Raw genomic sequence first — 14,952 nt, 5'->3', positions numbered from 1 at the left:
GGGGCGGGCGGGGAGGGGCGCTCCGGACGGCAGATGCGCTCGGCCGCCGCCCGCCGGGCCCCGGCGCCCCCCGGGCCTCGGCCCTGCCTGCTTGCCTGCCGGCCGGCCTGGCCCGGCCTGGCCCGGCCCGGCCCCAACGGCCGGCCAAGCCGCGTGCCGGCCCTCCGCGCTCCCGGGGCTTTCCACGATGCATCGCCCCACATCCCGCGCCGCCGCTGGACTGCAAGGCTCATCATTCGCAGCCATCAGGGCAAGGCCGCCGGGGGCCACTGGGCTGGGGAAGGGCTCTCTGATGAATCTTTTGTGTGTCTGCGGTGGCACTTCGGCCTTCCCTCTCCTCCCCTTCCTTCCTCTCTCTACGCTTCTCCATGCGCTTTTTCCTGTGCACGATGACAGCCACACGCTGATCTTTACAACACAAACCTGCGGACGAGACACCAAAACACAGCGCCAGGAGGGACACACGCCCTCCTTTAAACCTGACATCTCCTGAGTAGCGAAACGTTTGAATTCTGTCAAACAACAACGGATCTATTTTTTCCTCCTTTACATTTCTGTTGCGATTATTTTAAAACCTTTCTAGTCCTCATGGCTTTACAGTAACATGAGTGGAGGCAGAGGGTAACCCTGGGGCTTCCCGCTCCGCCTGCTGTCAGAAGGTAGGTAGTACCAGGGTCTAGCAACCCTCCTGCCCTGTCTTCGCCCCACTTTCTGCCACCTTTCCTGAGCTGGGCGTCCTTCGTTCTGGACCAGGGCCGGTGTAACAGGCTTTGAGGGACCAGCCCGGAGAGAGAGCGTTGAATGTTGGCCTGGCCGGTCTTACAGGGTGCGGATGATAAAGTGCGAATCCACCTGCGTGTGCCCTGCGTGACACACACACCCACACACCCGTGAGACCTCAGGCTTCCACCCTGCTTTGTTAGAACCGGTCTGCCCTGGGCTCGCCTCTCCAGCGCTTGGCATAGCCTACCTCCTGCTGTCTTGCAAGGGGAACCAGTGAGTTGAAAGTGCTTTGAGCCCCCGGTTATATTCCGCTCTACACACCCCTGAGCGTGTGGGAAGGTCACATTTCCCTAAGGTGCAGCAATTCCGCTGGTTGTATCTACGTCGGCATACGCCAGGCAGGGCGAGAGCAGGCTGGTGTGCCTTGCAGTGTTGATTGCACACCCCCGGGTGTTGTTACGCCCGTCTCACAGGTGGGAAAAGGGGCGGCAAGCGCGTGCCCCGAGCCCAGCGGTGCCTTGCTGGAGGGCCCGTCGCAGGGCTTCCGCCATTTACCGGGTCTGGTGGATTCGCCCTGTTTGGGCAAGTGAAAGCTGAGGCCCCAGCTGAGCAGCTGCTCCTGCGCCCGGGGAGGAGATGCCGGCTGCCTTTTCGATTTTGGCGAAAGGAAGTGCGTATATATTTGGCATTTTGTTACCGAAAGCTGAGTGGAAACAACGAAAGAGTCAGCAAGCCAAGCGCTGGCTTTCAGAAAGAGTCCCCGGCCCGGCGCAGCCCGCTGTCTTCCTGTTGTGGGCAGGGTGCAGCCTGCAACTTATGCAAAAGAGCGTTTTTCCGCTGCGCTTGTTCATCGAAAGGGCCCCGCGCCCGCTCCTGTTCTCTTCTGGGTCCTCTTAATGCAGGTGCCGGTGGAGGGTGCCTTCGGCTGTAATGGTTCCAGGGGTTTCGGGTCAAGGCAGGAGGCCTCTAACCTGAGCCGCGAGAGTTTTGCAGAGATGGGAAATTGTGCCCCAGCAGCCCAGCCGCCTGCCCGCCACCTCTGGCCGGCTGCGAGGGCTTCCTGAGGTGTCGAGCGGAAGAGGGCCCTCCGGCGCCCCCCTCAACCGGGCCCAGAGCAGCTCAGACTAGCACCTGGGGCGCGCCGGTGACGGCACACTGCCACACCTTGGGTTTGCCGGGGCCGCGGGGAGTCGTGCGGCCGGGGCCGTGCTGCGCTCGGCTGGTGGGTGCCCAGGGTTGTGCTCATGCGGGGGCTCCCGTGGACGGGCTTTGTGCTGCCCCCTGGCCCAGGAGGCACCTGGCTCCACAGCGAGGGGGAGACTGGGGGTTCGGCCGCCGGGCACGTCTGTCTCCGTCCTGCACGCTGCGTTCCCCTCCGCAGGCCGGCTGCCTCTCTCCTGCCCAGAGGCAAAGTGCAGCCTTTTGAGGACGGCTCAGCCGTACGGGGCGCGTGGTGCCGTCGCGTCCTTTACGTGGCTGCTCTGAGCGCCCGCCCTTTCCGAAGCAGCCCACACGGCCTGCCCCAGGCCTCAGGCAGCGCCCAGCCTGCCCGCCGTCCCTGGCCTGGTGCACAGAGACAGAGGCGGGCGGCAGCCATGGTCTGTCCAGCCCGAAACCAGGCCGGCTCGCAGAGGAAGCCTCCCTGCAGCCGTGAGGGCTGCCCCGTGGCCAGAGCCCCTTGGCGCTGGAGGCTGGACGACCGGGAGGGCTCTCCGAGGCGGGGCTGCACGGAGGTGCCACGGCCTGCCCTGGGCAAGTGGCTGGCTCGCGGGACCTGCTCCCAGCGTCCACGGTGGGGTTGAAGCGGAGGCCACGAGCCACCCTTGGGGCCTGCGCGAGGAGCAGCGGAGCCTGGAGCAGGCCGTGTGGTGCTCGACGTGGTGGCTTTGTGGTTTTCCTTCCGCCGTGCTCGCTCGCTGGAGCCGTCGCCCGTGCGGTTGGTGCCTCGCAGAGAGCAAACAGGCCCAGCAGGTTGTAATTCTTCATGGGAGGGCAAAGGGTGGCAGAGGGCAGGGGGCATGGGCATTTCTGCCGCGTCCGGGTTCCCCGGGTGCCTGGTACGGATGAGAGGCGTCTGCTGGATTGGGGCCCACTGGGGAAGCTGGGTGGCCTGGCCGCTTCTCAGCCCCCAAAAACAGGAGCAAGGAGAACAGTGGGGTGCAGAAACATCATGCACAAAGGGAGAGGTGCAAATTTAGAAATGACTGTTAGGATTTAATAATTGCAACCGAAGTAGAATCACGGTGTGTCTCCGCGTGGGGCCAGCCGACCCACCCGCTGCTCTGGCACCGGCCCTTCTTTGCTCTCTGTGCGTGAGCCGCTCTCGAACGGCACCTTGGGAGCGCGCTCTCTGGGCCGGTGCGGCTGCCCAGCCTGCCACGTGCTGGCCCTGGTCTGCGTCCGTGACCTTATGCTTCTGCTTGCCCCCAGCCCCCCGCCGAGGATCCCCTCCCGCCCGCCGAGAGGAGCCGGCCGCAAGCGAGCAAGAAAATGGACTTCCCGGGGCGAGGTGAGTGCAGCGCTGAGAGCGGCTTCTGCCGACCACGCCGCTGGCGGGGTGGGCTGATGAATGTTTGATGGGGCTGCCCCTTCGCAGCCCCCTGGCCCCAATGGGCGCATTAATATTTGATCACGCGCAAAAGCTATAAGAAGCCATTTAAAGTCTGGCTGGCCAGGGCATTAGAGCCCAGCCGAGACTCCAGAGCAGGCGGGGGGCGTGCGGGCGGCTGGCTTTGCTGCCGGGAGCCGCGTCCAAGCCAGGGTACCGGCCCTCATCCGAACGCGCGCCTCTCCCCACTGGCCACGCAGTGGCATCCCGCGCACTGCCCATGGTTTCGGCAAGCGCCCCGCCTACCCTCCCCCGATGGGAGCCGCCGGGGCCTCCCCTGCCCGTGCCCCTGGAAGCCGCTTTGCAGGCCTGATCCGGGGGGGTGGCTGCGGAGGGGTGCGAGGGGCCATGCCGCAGGGCTTGCCACGCCGCCGGTTGCAGCCACGGCTCCCCTGAGCGAGCAGCCGCCTCCCTCCCAGCCGCGCGGCCCCGCTCCCCGGCCCAGCTCTGATCAGCCGCGTTCTCCCTCCAGGGAGCCTCCAGCTCAGCCCGTCGTCCGGCGAGCGTTGAAGGCGGCGTGAGCACCTCCGGCCCGTGGACCCATGCGGAGGGGGCGAGGATGCGGGTGACGATGCGGCGGGTGCTTCTGGGCGTGGGCTTCGCCGTCGCCCTGATGGTCTCTGCCCACCTGGGGCAGCAGATGCTGCAGTGCCAGCAGATGCTGGGCCGTGGCGCCAGTCGGGGCCTGATGCGCCCCGAGCACGAGGAGCTGGTGATGCTGGACTCCAGCCGGGTGGAATACCGCTATAGCAAGGAGATGCCCCTGATCTTCATCGGCGGCGTCCCCCGGAGCGGGACCACGCTGATGCGGGCCATGCTGGATGCGCACCCAGAGGTGCGCTGCGGGGAGGAGACGCGCATCATCCCCCGCGTGCTGGCCATGCGCCAAGCCTGGTCCAAGTCCGGCCGGGAGAAGATGCGCCTGGACGAGGCCGGCGTGACGGACCAGGTGCTGGACGCCGCAATGCAGGCCTTCATCCTGGAGGTGATCGCCAAGCACGGGGAGCCGGCCCGGTACCTCTGCAACAAGGACCCCTTTGCGCTCAAGTCGTCCCTGTACCTGTCCCGCCTCTTCCCCAACTCCAAGTTTCTCCTCATGGTGCGGGACGGGCGGGCCTCCGTCCACTCCATGATCACGAGGAAGGTCACCATCGCAGGCTTCGACCTCCGCAGCTACCGAGACTGCCTGACCAAGTGGAATAAAGCCATCGAGGTGATGTATTCCCAGTGTCTGGAGATCGGGCGGGCCCGGTGCCTCCCCGTCTACTACGAGCAGCTCGTGCTGCACCCGCAGAAGTCCATGCAGGCCATCATGGAGTTCCTGGACATTCCCTGGAGCGAGGCGGTGCTGCACCACGAGGACCTCATCGGGAAGCCGGGCGGTGTCTCGCTGTCCAGGTGAGTGCCGCTCTCGCGCGCCGGCGGGACCTCTCTCGGCTAGCGCTCTTCTCAGCCTGCACCCCACCTTTACAGTGGCCGGAAAATTGGATTTTTAAATGGAGCAGGTGCCAAAACCCCAAACTAGGCTGCTACGCCGCATTTGCATCCAGAGTTGCTGAGCCTCCTCACCAGTCCATCCAGGGGCACCTGCCCTGCCCCCCCCCCCCACTGCACGCTCTCGCCAGCCGCTCACAATGGGCACTGTCGGGAAGCACAGAGCAAAAGCCACGCAGGGCGGAAAGTGGGGGTTCGGCGAGGAGGGCCTCCGAAGGAGCCCGGGGAGGCGCGAGATCATCGGCCTCCTCCCTCTCGCCCTCCTGCAGGATCGAGCGGTCCACCGACCAGGTGATCAAGCCGGTGAACCTGGAGGCCTTGAGCAGGTGGCTGGGGCACATCCCCGCGGACGTGCTGCAGGACATGGGCCACATCGCCCCCATGCTGGCCAGGCTGGGCTACGACCCCTATGCAAACCCGCCCAACTACGGGAACCCAGACCCTCTGGTGGTCAACAACACCCACAGGGTAAGTGCGGGCGGGCGGCCGGCCAGGCCCGTTGCGTGGAGCCACCCGGCCTGGCCGCTGGTCCAGGGCCCAGCGGGAAGTTCACCCTCTGCCGTGCTCGGCAGCTCAGTGTAAAAGCCTTCTGCACGAGAACGCGGCCTGGAGCGGCCGAGACGCACCGCTAAGCTCCGCCTGCCCCGCGCTCACCTCCGGACAGGAGGCCAAGCGGCCCCGCTGTGGCCCCACGGCAGGGACGCGGGAGGGGAGACTCGCCATGGGGAGCCTTGCCCTCCACTTCAGCTTGATAGCAAACACTGAACCGGGGGACGTGTCTGACTTCGTTTGAATTCATTGTGTTTCTCTGCCCCCCAGAAGGTGGAGCTCTCTGGGCAGGTTGCAAAACTAAACTGCAGAAACAGAGTGAAGAGATAGAAAGATATTTAAGTGTAAGAGAGGCTAACGGCAGAATAAAAGCCGGCAGCGGTGCCGGGATCAGTGCAGGCCTGCGCCACGTGTCCCACTGCAGCTGAGGAGGCGCCGCCGTGGCCCTGGAGCCGTGCCGACCGCTCCCCCGGCAGCGCCAGCCCTTTCGTTGCCGTCACTGCTTGCACCGAACACGGGCTCCTTCCAGAGCAGCCTTTCCAACCCTGAGGCCCTCCAGCCTGTCGAACTGCAGCTCCCAGGCTGAGCCGCTCATGCTGGACATTGTAGTCCAGCACAGCTGGGAGGCCCCGAGGTGTGGGAGGATACGGGGCTCTTGGTGGGCCAGGCGTGCTGGCAGGCGTGCCCAGCGCTGGACCCAGAGTGGCCCTTGGGTGGGCGACGGCAGCGCCAGCTTGCGGGGCATCCTCCTGCCACGCTCTGAAGGACGGGCTGTGCCACGCGTGGGCTCGGCCTGCGGGGCCTTGGCAAAGCGGGGGGCTGGGCAGACACACAGTCACCGCGAGCTTTTCTTTGCTCAGGTTCTGAACGGGGATTTTAAGACGCCTGCCAATCTGAAAGGACACCCTCAGGTATGTTTCAGGCTCTGCTTAGGGAAACTACCTGGGCACACCCACTCTTTTGCCAGTCCTTCCCTGACGCTCTGGCTGGGGGTGCTGGTCTTGATCTCTTCAGGGGAAAGGAGAAGCAGGCCCAGTCATTTTAAGCCACCCCAAGGCCGAGCTGCCTGGGCAGTTAAAAGCACTGCCATCGTTCTTGCAGCGAAGGATACAGAAGTGGCGGATCACTTTGGCTGATGGAACCAATCAGACAAAAACCCAAAACCCAAGAAACATGGCAATATATTTGTCAGACTAACTTTTTCCCTCCCCGGCCCCTGCTAAGAATTCCAGGCACCCAAAGGCCACGACTTTGATCCTGACTCTTCCGCGTGTGTGTTTGTGTGTTGTAGGGGACTCAAAATACTACTGCTTTTCACTGACGAAGCTAGCAATTTCCAGGTAAGCACCTGGGCGTGTGAATGTGGGAGCCGGGCTCATTTCTTCCCCCTCCAGCAGCCGCCCTTAAGCCGATGGAGCTGGGGAAGGGGCTGCCTGGAGGCTTTGTCCCGGGACCCCGCCCAGAGGGAGGCGATGCAGGCAGCGTCCTCCTGCGGGGCCGCGTCATGCCCGTCCACAGCTTCTGCTTCCTTCCTCTTTGTCCCCGCTAGATGCAGACTGCCTTTCCTTGTTCTGAAGAGAAGACAACGTGCAAACTGCAGCACTGGAGATCTGTTATCCAAGCATATTGCTTGCTACTGATATTGCCAAATCGAGTGCTCTCTGTGGATCATTTTGGAATCTTTTTTCCCATTTATTTGCCAAGTTTGGACATTCCAGCGCCCAAGAGGACAAGCCGGCTACTTCGCTTGGACACATTCTGTGGTAAAGGGTGACTGTGGAAATGGAAGGGATCCCTACAGTATTCCAGAGGAGATTCTCTGCTTGTCAACTGGGCATCTTTTCGAAGCTCTGTTTAAAAGTGTCTTGTAATTTTTGTTCTCTTACAGACCTCAGATAGTTCTATTAATATAATCTCATTACAGTGCTTTTGTCTTACAAGTGACAATCCCACACTCTCCTCCTTTAATTATCTTTTATTTGTAATTTACAAAGTCAGATAGATTTATTTATTAATTCGTAAATAAATATGAAGCTGTCTCCTTTACGTCTTGCGTTGCATCATTTTGCCTGAATTTCGTTTGGGCATTCAGAAAGTCCGGCGTGTGCTGCTCATGAGGGCTGCTTCTCTCAATCATCTATCTGCTCGGCATATGATTTCAGTCTCTAGAACAGAGCCAGCATGAACGCCTTTCCAGGTTGAAGGTGCACCTGTGGAATCGGGAACTAGCAGTTTCCGTTAGATCGGAGCGGTGCGGCTCTCCCGTCGCTTTACAGCCCTCCTCTGCCGCTCCCTGCACGCATGCGCACACGGACACGCCCGTCTCCCCTCCTATGGGCGACACTACGATGCACGCTGAGGCAGAGCCTCCGTTCTCAGCCCGAAAGCCAGCTTCCCCAGCCTGGTGCCTTCCAGAGATGCTGGATTACAGCTCCCATCATTCCCTTAGATCTCTCCCTTACATCTGAACCGGGCTATCTTTCTCGGGCTAAGGATGATGGGAGCTGTATTCAGCACATCTGGAGGGCACCAGAGGAGAGAAGTCTGCCCAGGAAGGAAAGGAAACAGGGCACTCTGCACGTGCTCAGGAGCGCCCGGCTCCCCGCTCGCCGCCCTTCCGCGGCTCAGTCGGAGGATTCCACCGCGGAGGACGCGGCGCGGCCCTACAGTCCGCCCGAACCATCGAGAAGAAAGGCAAGAGCGGAGCGCTGGCTGCGCGTCCCGCCGTTTCCTCTTCCGGAGTGTGGCCACGTGACGCATTGCGCAGGCGCAGTAGCCGCAGCGCGCCGTGGAGCAGCCCGGCAGCGGTCTTCGTTTCCGGTGCGACTGGCCGGAGCGGCGGTGGGTCAGTGTCGGCGGGGCCGGGGTGGCTGTCGCTGCGGCAACCAGGGGCGAGCAGGGGGCCGAAGGGGAGGGGGACGTCGGGGGCGAAGGGGGCTGGCGCGGCGCGAGGGGCGGCGGAGAGGCGCGGGCGGGGGGCAGGTCGGGGGGGGGGGGGGGGCGGGGGGGGGGGGGGGCTGCCGGGCCCGGCCCTCACCTGCCCGCCCTCTGCCCTCCAGGCGTCATGTCGCTGTCCCACTTGTACGGCAAAAATGAAGCCGTGGTGGAGGACGACGACGTGGAGATGGAGAAGTTCGAGATCACCGACTGGGATCTCCAGAATGAGTTCAACCCCAACCGGCAGCGCCACTGGCAGACCAAAGAAGAGGCCACGTACGGCATGTGGGCTGAGCGTGATTCTGATGACGAGAGGCCCAGCTTTGGGGGCAAACGGTATGGGCATCCCCCGTCCCGGTGTCCTGGCCATTCTGATCTGCGTGTCCTTTTTCCAGATTTCTGTATGCAAGTTTGAAATAGCGTTAATCCGGAAACAGAGCAGAGAGTCATCCATAGAGGATGACACAGTTTACGTTTAACAACAACAACAATATCAAGTTTTTGATGCAAGCATAGGCATACTGCTGAATTTGCATGCTGCTGCCTCTAAATATGAGTTAATTGGACTGGTGGAGTAGACGCTAGTTCCTGGCGTGCTTGATCAGGGGACAGCAGGTTCACCTCTGAATGCTTCTTTATAAGAACCACGGCTGAAAACAAGATGTGTTTTTTCCTTCCTAATGCAGGTCTCGAGACTACTCTGCCCCTGTCAACTTTATCAGTGCCGGGCTGAAGAAGCCAGCGGGTGATGAGATAACGGATGAAGATTCTGATGAGGATGAGAAGCCTGTGAAGCAGGAGGAAATTCCCAAGGAGTTTGTGCCAAAGAAGTTAAAGACCGTGAGTTGCTTTTGTTTTGGTATTAAGTCATTGTCAGTTCTTAGGGGTTCTGGAAGGAGTTCAAGGCTCTCTAGAGCACTAGCCTCTTCATGAAAAGCCTGTGTTTTGACGATGTGGAGAACGCACAGCCTTAGTTGCAAACACTCCCGACAACTCGCAGCACATCTCAGTCAGGGCTGTCAGCAGAGGCACAGAAGGGCTGAGCTTGGGTGTTTGACTTTTATTCCCTATTTGCAATCAGGGTGGCAATTTCAAACCCAGCCAGAAGGGCTTTGTTGGAGGAGCCAGGCCCGTCACAGACCTCGGCAGCTGGGAGAGGCACACCAAGGGCATCGGGCAGAAGCTTCTTCAGAAAATGGGCTACGTGCCTGGCAGAGGCCTGGGGAAGAATGCTCAAGGTACGTACCTTTGCCTGTCACATTTGCCCTGATGCACAGGTGACTGTTAGGGAGACTCCGAAGGAAAGGAAAGGCAAGGCAAGTTATTTTCTGCCTGCTTTCCTTCCTCATTGCATATTGGCAAAAACTTTGCAAACCACACATCTGTCCATTAACGCCACAAATCAGAATTGTACAAACGAGGTTGCACGTTACCCGTGTAGTCCATTTGTTAAGAACATAAGAAAAGCCATGCTGGAGCAGACCAACGGTCCGCCCTGCCCAGCACTCACACACGTGGGGCAAACCAGGTCGCTGTTGACCTGCCTGGACGATTGGCCCAGTAGTCGCACACAGGGGGCACGTGGAATGTTTCCGACTATCCCGGAAAGCAGGTGGGCATTCCTGAAGCTATGCCGGCATCCCTGCCTGGGGCAAACGGTGAGCGGCTGTCCCTGTGGGGCGAACTGAAGCAGCCGCATTGCAGTGCTGTTCCCAGAGCACGGCAGGGGACGCCATGCTGTGGGGGAGCAGGAGGATACCTGGGGCGTGAGCAGGCCAGGGAGGACTTGCACTGCCATTCGGCCGCCCCACCTCCCTCCGCTGCAGGGTTGATTCTCCTGCGGTCTCCTGCTCTCTAACCCCCGTGATCTTCTCCAGGTATTATCACCCCTATCGAGGCCAAGCAAAGGCGAGGCAAGGCAGCCATAGGGGCATATGGCTCAGAACGAACCAGCCAGTCGCTGCAGGACTTCCCCGTGGTCGACTCTGACGAAGAGGCGGAAGAGGTACGACGCCCGCACGCACACTGGTGCTCCCTTTCTCGCCGTGGGCCTGGGAAGGGGGCACCTTGCCAGCTCAGCTGGGCTCCTGACGTTCCCCTGTCCTGCTGCGTGAGCGACTGTCTCTGGCGATGCAGCCGAGAGATTTCTGGCAAAAGCTCCTGATTCAGAAGAGGGCCGGGCTGCCAGTCCATGGCCAGTGGCCCCTTCTCTCTTCCTGTCACAAACATGGAAACGGGGCGTGCAAAGAAGTTCCCGGAACCTGAACTGCGTTTCTTCTGTGCACCGGCAGTTCTAGCCACGCCGTAGTCTTGGGCACAGTCAGTAGAGCGCCTGCCTGGGAGAGGGCCAGAGTTGCTCGGCCCGCCTGCCCGTGTGGGTGGCTCTCTGCAGCAACCCCCTCCTGTTGCTGGGGGTGGCCCGTAAGAAAGCGAAGCAGCCTCTTGCACCTAATGCCGGCACATTCCCTGCTCCTCCCCTGCAGCCTCCCGCAGATGGTGTTCTTCCCCCTGTGGAAGACGGCCTCTGCCTCAGGCCCAGCCCCTCTCCTCTCCTTCCCTCAGGAATTCCAGAAGGAGCTCAGCCAGTGGCGGAAGGACCCGAGCGGGGGCAAGAAGAAGCCCAAGTACTCCTACAAGACGGTGGAAGAGCTGAAGGCCAGGGGCCGGGCAGGCAAGCAGCTGTCGGCCCCTCAGAAGGAGCTGGCACCCGTGAAGGTATGGCCGAGGTCGCAAGCGGGAGGGGGCTTGGCCTTTTCCCTGAGAACGGGAGAAAGAGAGCGCAGTGCGCATTTGTAACGCATCCCTCTTGCGTGGCAAACAAAATGACAAAAAGCGAGCCTGGAAGGCTGCTCCTCAAGCAGGCCAAAAGCGCCCGCTCGGAAGGGCCCAAGCGCCTCGCCAGGGCTCCACGTGCAGGAACCCTCTTCCCAGGAGCAGCTGCCTCTGGGCTCCGGCCAAGGGAGAGAAGGGAGGAGCCGAACAGCCCCAGGTGCCACATTCGGGCCAAGAAGCACGGCTCTCGGGGATGCCGAGCCCTTGCTGGGGACTGCAGCACCCCGACAAAGAGCGGGTGGCACTTTGCGCGCAGCAAGAGGAGCTCTCTCCCCAGCCCAAGGGGACCTGCCATCTGACCTTGGCCATGGCGGTCCCAGGAGGGGAAGACGTTGGGGTGGAGCCACGATTGTGTGAGGGGGGGTGAAGCGTGCAGGTGCGTGTCAGGAGAGCGGATCACGGGGCTGTCAGTGGGAATCTCTGGGCGGACCAAGCTAGCATTCTGAATAGGCAGAGGTAGGCCCGGCCTCAGGATTCCGCCTGCTTGAATTCTCTGGAACCGAAGCTACCGCCTGCTCTGACAGCAGCCGAAATTAGCCCTTCGGAAGGTGCTCTTCCCCCTTGTTGTGTATTTGGTGCCCACTGACCCACAAGGCGGCCGTCGCCGGTGTGAACTGCCTGCGTTGTGGGTCTGTGCCTTCCCGCGGCAGGTGATCGACATGACCGGCCGGGAGCAGAAGGTGTACTACAGCTACAGCCACATCAGCCAGAAGCACAACATCCCCGACGAGGACTCTCAGCAGGGCCCGCTGGGCAGAGACGCCAAGGTGCAGGCGTTCGCCCTGCCCGAGCTGGAGCACAACCTGCAGCTCCTCATCGACCTGACGGAGCAGGAGATCATCCAGAACGACCGGCAGCTGCAGTACGAGCGGGACATGGTGGTCAACCTGAGCCACGAGATCGAGAAGATGGCCGAGGTCCTCGCCCAGGAGGAGGCGGACATCCGCAACCTGGGCAAGGTGCTGGAGCTGGTGGAGGAGTGCGAGAGGCGGATGCAGCCCGGCTGCGAGGACCCCCTCACACTGCCCGAGTGCGCCAAGGTCTTTCAGACCCTCCAGGACAAGTACTTTGAGGAGTACCGGATGTCTGACCGCGTGGACCTGGCTGTGGCCATCGTCTTCCCCCTGGTTAAGGACTACTTCAAGAACTGGGACCCGCTGAAGGTGAGGGGTGGCGGCAGTTGGCCCCCCCAGGGGTGTGGCAGGAGCAGGCAGGCAGAAGGCTCCCCTTCGCCCCTTTTTGCTCTACGCTTGCGAGCATAACACGCGTTTCGGTGTCTGTGGGCTCCTCCTCTTCTCAGGACTGCACGTACGGCACCGAGATCCTAGCCAAGTGGAAGGGCTTGTTGGAGAACGATCAGTTACTCTCGCACGGTGGGCAGGACCTCGCCTCGGACGCGTTTCATAGGTGAGAGGGCCGTCGGGGCACGGAAGGGCGGGCGCGGCTTCCCGAGGGAGGCGGGCGCCCAGAGCGGCCCCTGCATTGGGCTCCCCGGGACATACCCCGCCCTCCCGGCAGGACAGTGGGGAGCGCCTCCCCCCAAGGCCGCGTGGGCAGCCCACTCCGTTTGCCGGTGGGAAAGGCCCCGACCCCCCAGCAGCCTCCGGGCGGCCACACGCCCTTGCCATCCCGCAGGACAGAGACCGGCAGAGAAGCGGTCCCAGCTTTCCCGCACTTTGTGCGGTAATCCGGGAAAGGAAGTCCGGCAAGCGGCAGCCGATGAAATGCTTCGGCCTCCACGGGAGGAGCCAGCGTGGCTGTGGCTCGGCTGCCCCCGCTCAATCGGGACCTGTGCTCCTCCAGGCTGATGTGGGAGACCTGGATGCCGTACGTACGGAGCGCCGTGGCACAGTGGCAGCCTCGGAATTGCATCCCCATGGCAGACTTCCTCGACAGCTGGGGCCACATCATTCCGGTGTGGATCCTGGACAACATTCTGGACCAGCTGATCTTCCCCAAGCTGCAGAAGGAGGTGGGGGCGCAGTGCGAAAGACCCGGGGCGGCGAGGAGTGCGGCTCTGCCTGCCCCACCAGCCCGCTGGGCCGGGGAGGCTGTGCTCACTGGAGCCCCGACTGCCTCCCCCGGGCTTACGTTTCGCTCCGCTCCCAGGTGGAGAACTGGAACCCGCTTACCGACACGGTCCCCATCCACTCCTGGATCCACCCGTGGCTGCCGCTGATGCAGGCCCGGCTCGAGCCGCTCTACTCGCCCATCCGCAGCAAGCTGTCCAACGCCCTGCAGAAGTGGCACCCCAGCGACTCCTCCGCCAAGCTCATCCTGCAGCCCTGGAAGGAGGTCTTCACCCCGGGGTCGTGGGAGGCCTTCATGATCAAGAACATCGTGCCCAAGCTGGGTGAGCCGGGGCCCGTCGAGCCCCCCCTGCGAAGCGGGGTGGTGGGGGGAGCAGGCAGGGAGCCTCCTCCCAGGTGTGGGTGGGCCCCGAATGGTGCCCACAGGCGGAATGTGCGCGAGTGCCTCTCGCCCGGCCAGTGCGGCGGAGGAGCGGTGCCTGTCGCCAGAGGACGAGCGAGTGGCAGCACGCAGCGCTCTCTGGAGCTGGCTTGGCCAGCGGGCGGCTGCCTCTTGGTGATGCTCTGGCCGGCCGGCCGCCTGCTGCCGATACGGGGCGGGGGGCGGCCGGCCGAGCCGTTGCTGAACGGCTGCCGCCCACCGCACTCGCCGCCACCCGCCGGCTTGGCTGCTCTGAGCAGCGGGAAGAGGCAGCCGTGGCCCACGGTGGGGGGCAGGCTGAGCACCCCTGGCCCAGGGAGCCGGGAGGGGGGCCGAGGCAAGGCCGAAATCGAGGTCGTGGTGGGAGGGGCGAGGGAGGCGCTGCTGTGCCCACCCCGCCTTTTGGGGGTCCTCACAAGCGGGAAGGAGGGAGATGGACGCCGTTCCCACATTGCCCCCGCAGGCCTCAGCCTGAACGAGCTGATGATCAACCCGCACCAGCAGCACATGGACGCCTTCTTTTGGGTGGTGGACTGGGAAGGGATGATCTCCGTCTCCAGCCTGGTGGGCCTCCTGGAGAAGCACTTCTTCCCCAAGTGGCTGCAGGTGCGCGATCCCGGGAGCTGCCTGTGAAGGGGCTGTGGAGCCTGCGCCCAGGCCTTCCTCGTGTGCAAAGGGGCTTCGCTCGGGAGAGGGGGGTGCCCCGCCCGGGGAGCCTGAGCTGCCGGGGCAGCCGCCGTGCCGTGCCGCCCGCCACCTCCCGCTGCCTGCGCTGGCAGGGACGGTCCGGGGTTGGGGCCGGTGCTTCTCATCACCGCTGGACCTGTTCTCCATGACACTTGGAGGGGTGGGAGTGTTCGGGGCCCCCATCGTGACCTGCTCTTGCCCTTGGCGGGGTCACGCACCGGTCCTCCAGCAGCAGCCCAGAGAGGGGCTGCCATGGGCCCCAGCTGCGAGAGGGCCCAACGGGGCAGGGACTGAGCCTCACATCGCTGCCACCCCCCCCCCCCCCCCACAGGTGCTGTGCTCCTGGCTCAGCAACAACCCCAACTATGAAGAGATCACCAAGTGGTACTTGGGCTGGAAGTCCATGTTCTCGGACCAGGTGCTGGCTCACCCCTCCATCAAGGAGAAGTTCAACGAGGCCCTCGACATCATGAACAGGGCCGTCTCCTCCAGCGTCGGTGCGTAAGCGGCCCCCTTGCGTGCCTGACCCTTGCTAGTTTGGACATGTCATTCAGCCTTGTCCAGGGAGCTGTTTGGGTCATGCCAGGACGCCTCGTTTTCCTAACCCTAACCCTACCCTGGTGCACACCCCTAACCCTAATATGGGGCTACAGTTCCATTGAAAAGAGGGC

The 14,952-nt window shown here is 62.7% G+C and overlaps 2 protein-coding genes across 4 annotated transcripts in view; both read left to right on the top strand.

Moving 5' to 3' along the window:
• The first annotated feature begins 199 nt into the window (after positions 1–199).
• On the top strand, positions 200–7,420 carry TPST2 (tyrosylprotein sulfotransferase 2). 2 transcript variants are annotated; one of them, XM_044440697.1, is made up of 7 exons: positions 200–659; positions 3,154–3,232; positions 3,804–4,729; positions 5,095–5,293; positions 6,235–6,285; positions 6,666–6,714; positions 6,924–7,420. In XM_044440697.1, exons 3-6 carry the CDS (start codon positions 3,891–3,893, stop codon positions 6,693–6,695), a joined length of 1,119 nt encoding a protein of 372 aa, XP_044296632.1. In that variant the 5' UTR covers positions 200–659; positions 3,154–3,232; positions 3,804–3,890; the 3' UTR covers positions 6,696–6,714; positions 6,924–7,420. The 2 variants fall into 2 exon arrangements, with proteins under 2 accessions (XP_044296632.1, XP_044296631.1); XM_044440696.1 differs by having other exon boundaries at positions 200–3,232.
• A 721-nt stretch (positions 7,421–8,141) lies between these two features.
• The window catches only part of TFIP11 (tuftelin interacting protein 11), an 8,444-nt gene continuing 1,633 nt past the window's right edge, over positions 8,142–14,952 (top strand). Inside the window, exons 1-12 of one of the 2 annotated variants that reach the window (XM_044440695.1) lie at positions 8,142–8,219; positions 8,434–8,647; positions 8,998–9,151; positions 9,393–9,549; positions 10,189–10,316; positions 10,874–11,026; positions 11,794–12,306; positions 12,444–12,550; positions 12,947–13,115; positions 13,253–13,496; positions 14,058–14,200; positions 14,613–14,778. In XM_044440695.1, the coding sequence (XP_044296630.1) occupies positions 8,439–8,647; positions 8,998–9,151; positions 9,393–9,549; positions 10,189–10,316; positions 10,874–11,026; positions 11,794–12,306; positions 12,444–12,550; positions 12,947–13,115; positions 13,253–13,496; positions 14,058–14,200; positions 14,613–14,778 (2,143 nt within the window). In that variant the 5' untranslated portion in view covers positions 8,142–8,219; positions 8,434–8,438. The remainder of the gene's footprint in view (positions 8,220–8,433; positions 8,648–8,997; positions 9,152–9,392; positions 9,550–10,188; positions 10,317–10,873; positions 11,027–11,793; positions 12,307–12,443; positions 12,551–12,946; positions 13,116–13,252; positions 13,497–14,057; positions 14,201–14,612; positions 14,779–14,952) is intronic. The other variant, XM_044440694.1, reaches the window with a different exon arrangement.

This window comes from Varanus komodoensis, unplaced genomic scaffold (genome assembly GCF_004798865.1).
Source record: "Varanus komodoensis strain SLA01 unplaced genomic scaffold, ASM479886v1 scaffold38, whole genome shotgun sequence".
In the NCBI taxonomy this organism is placed as follows: Eukaryota; Metazoa; Chordata; class Lepidosauria; order Squamata; family Varanidae; genus Varanus; species Varanus komodoensis.
The sequence above is the reverse complement of the archived record's forward strand: the minus strand, read 5'-3'. Positions and strand labels throughout refer to the sequence as shown.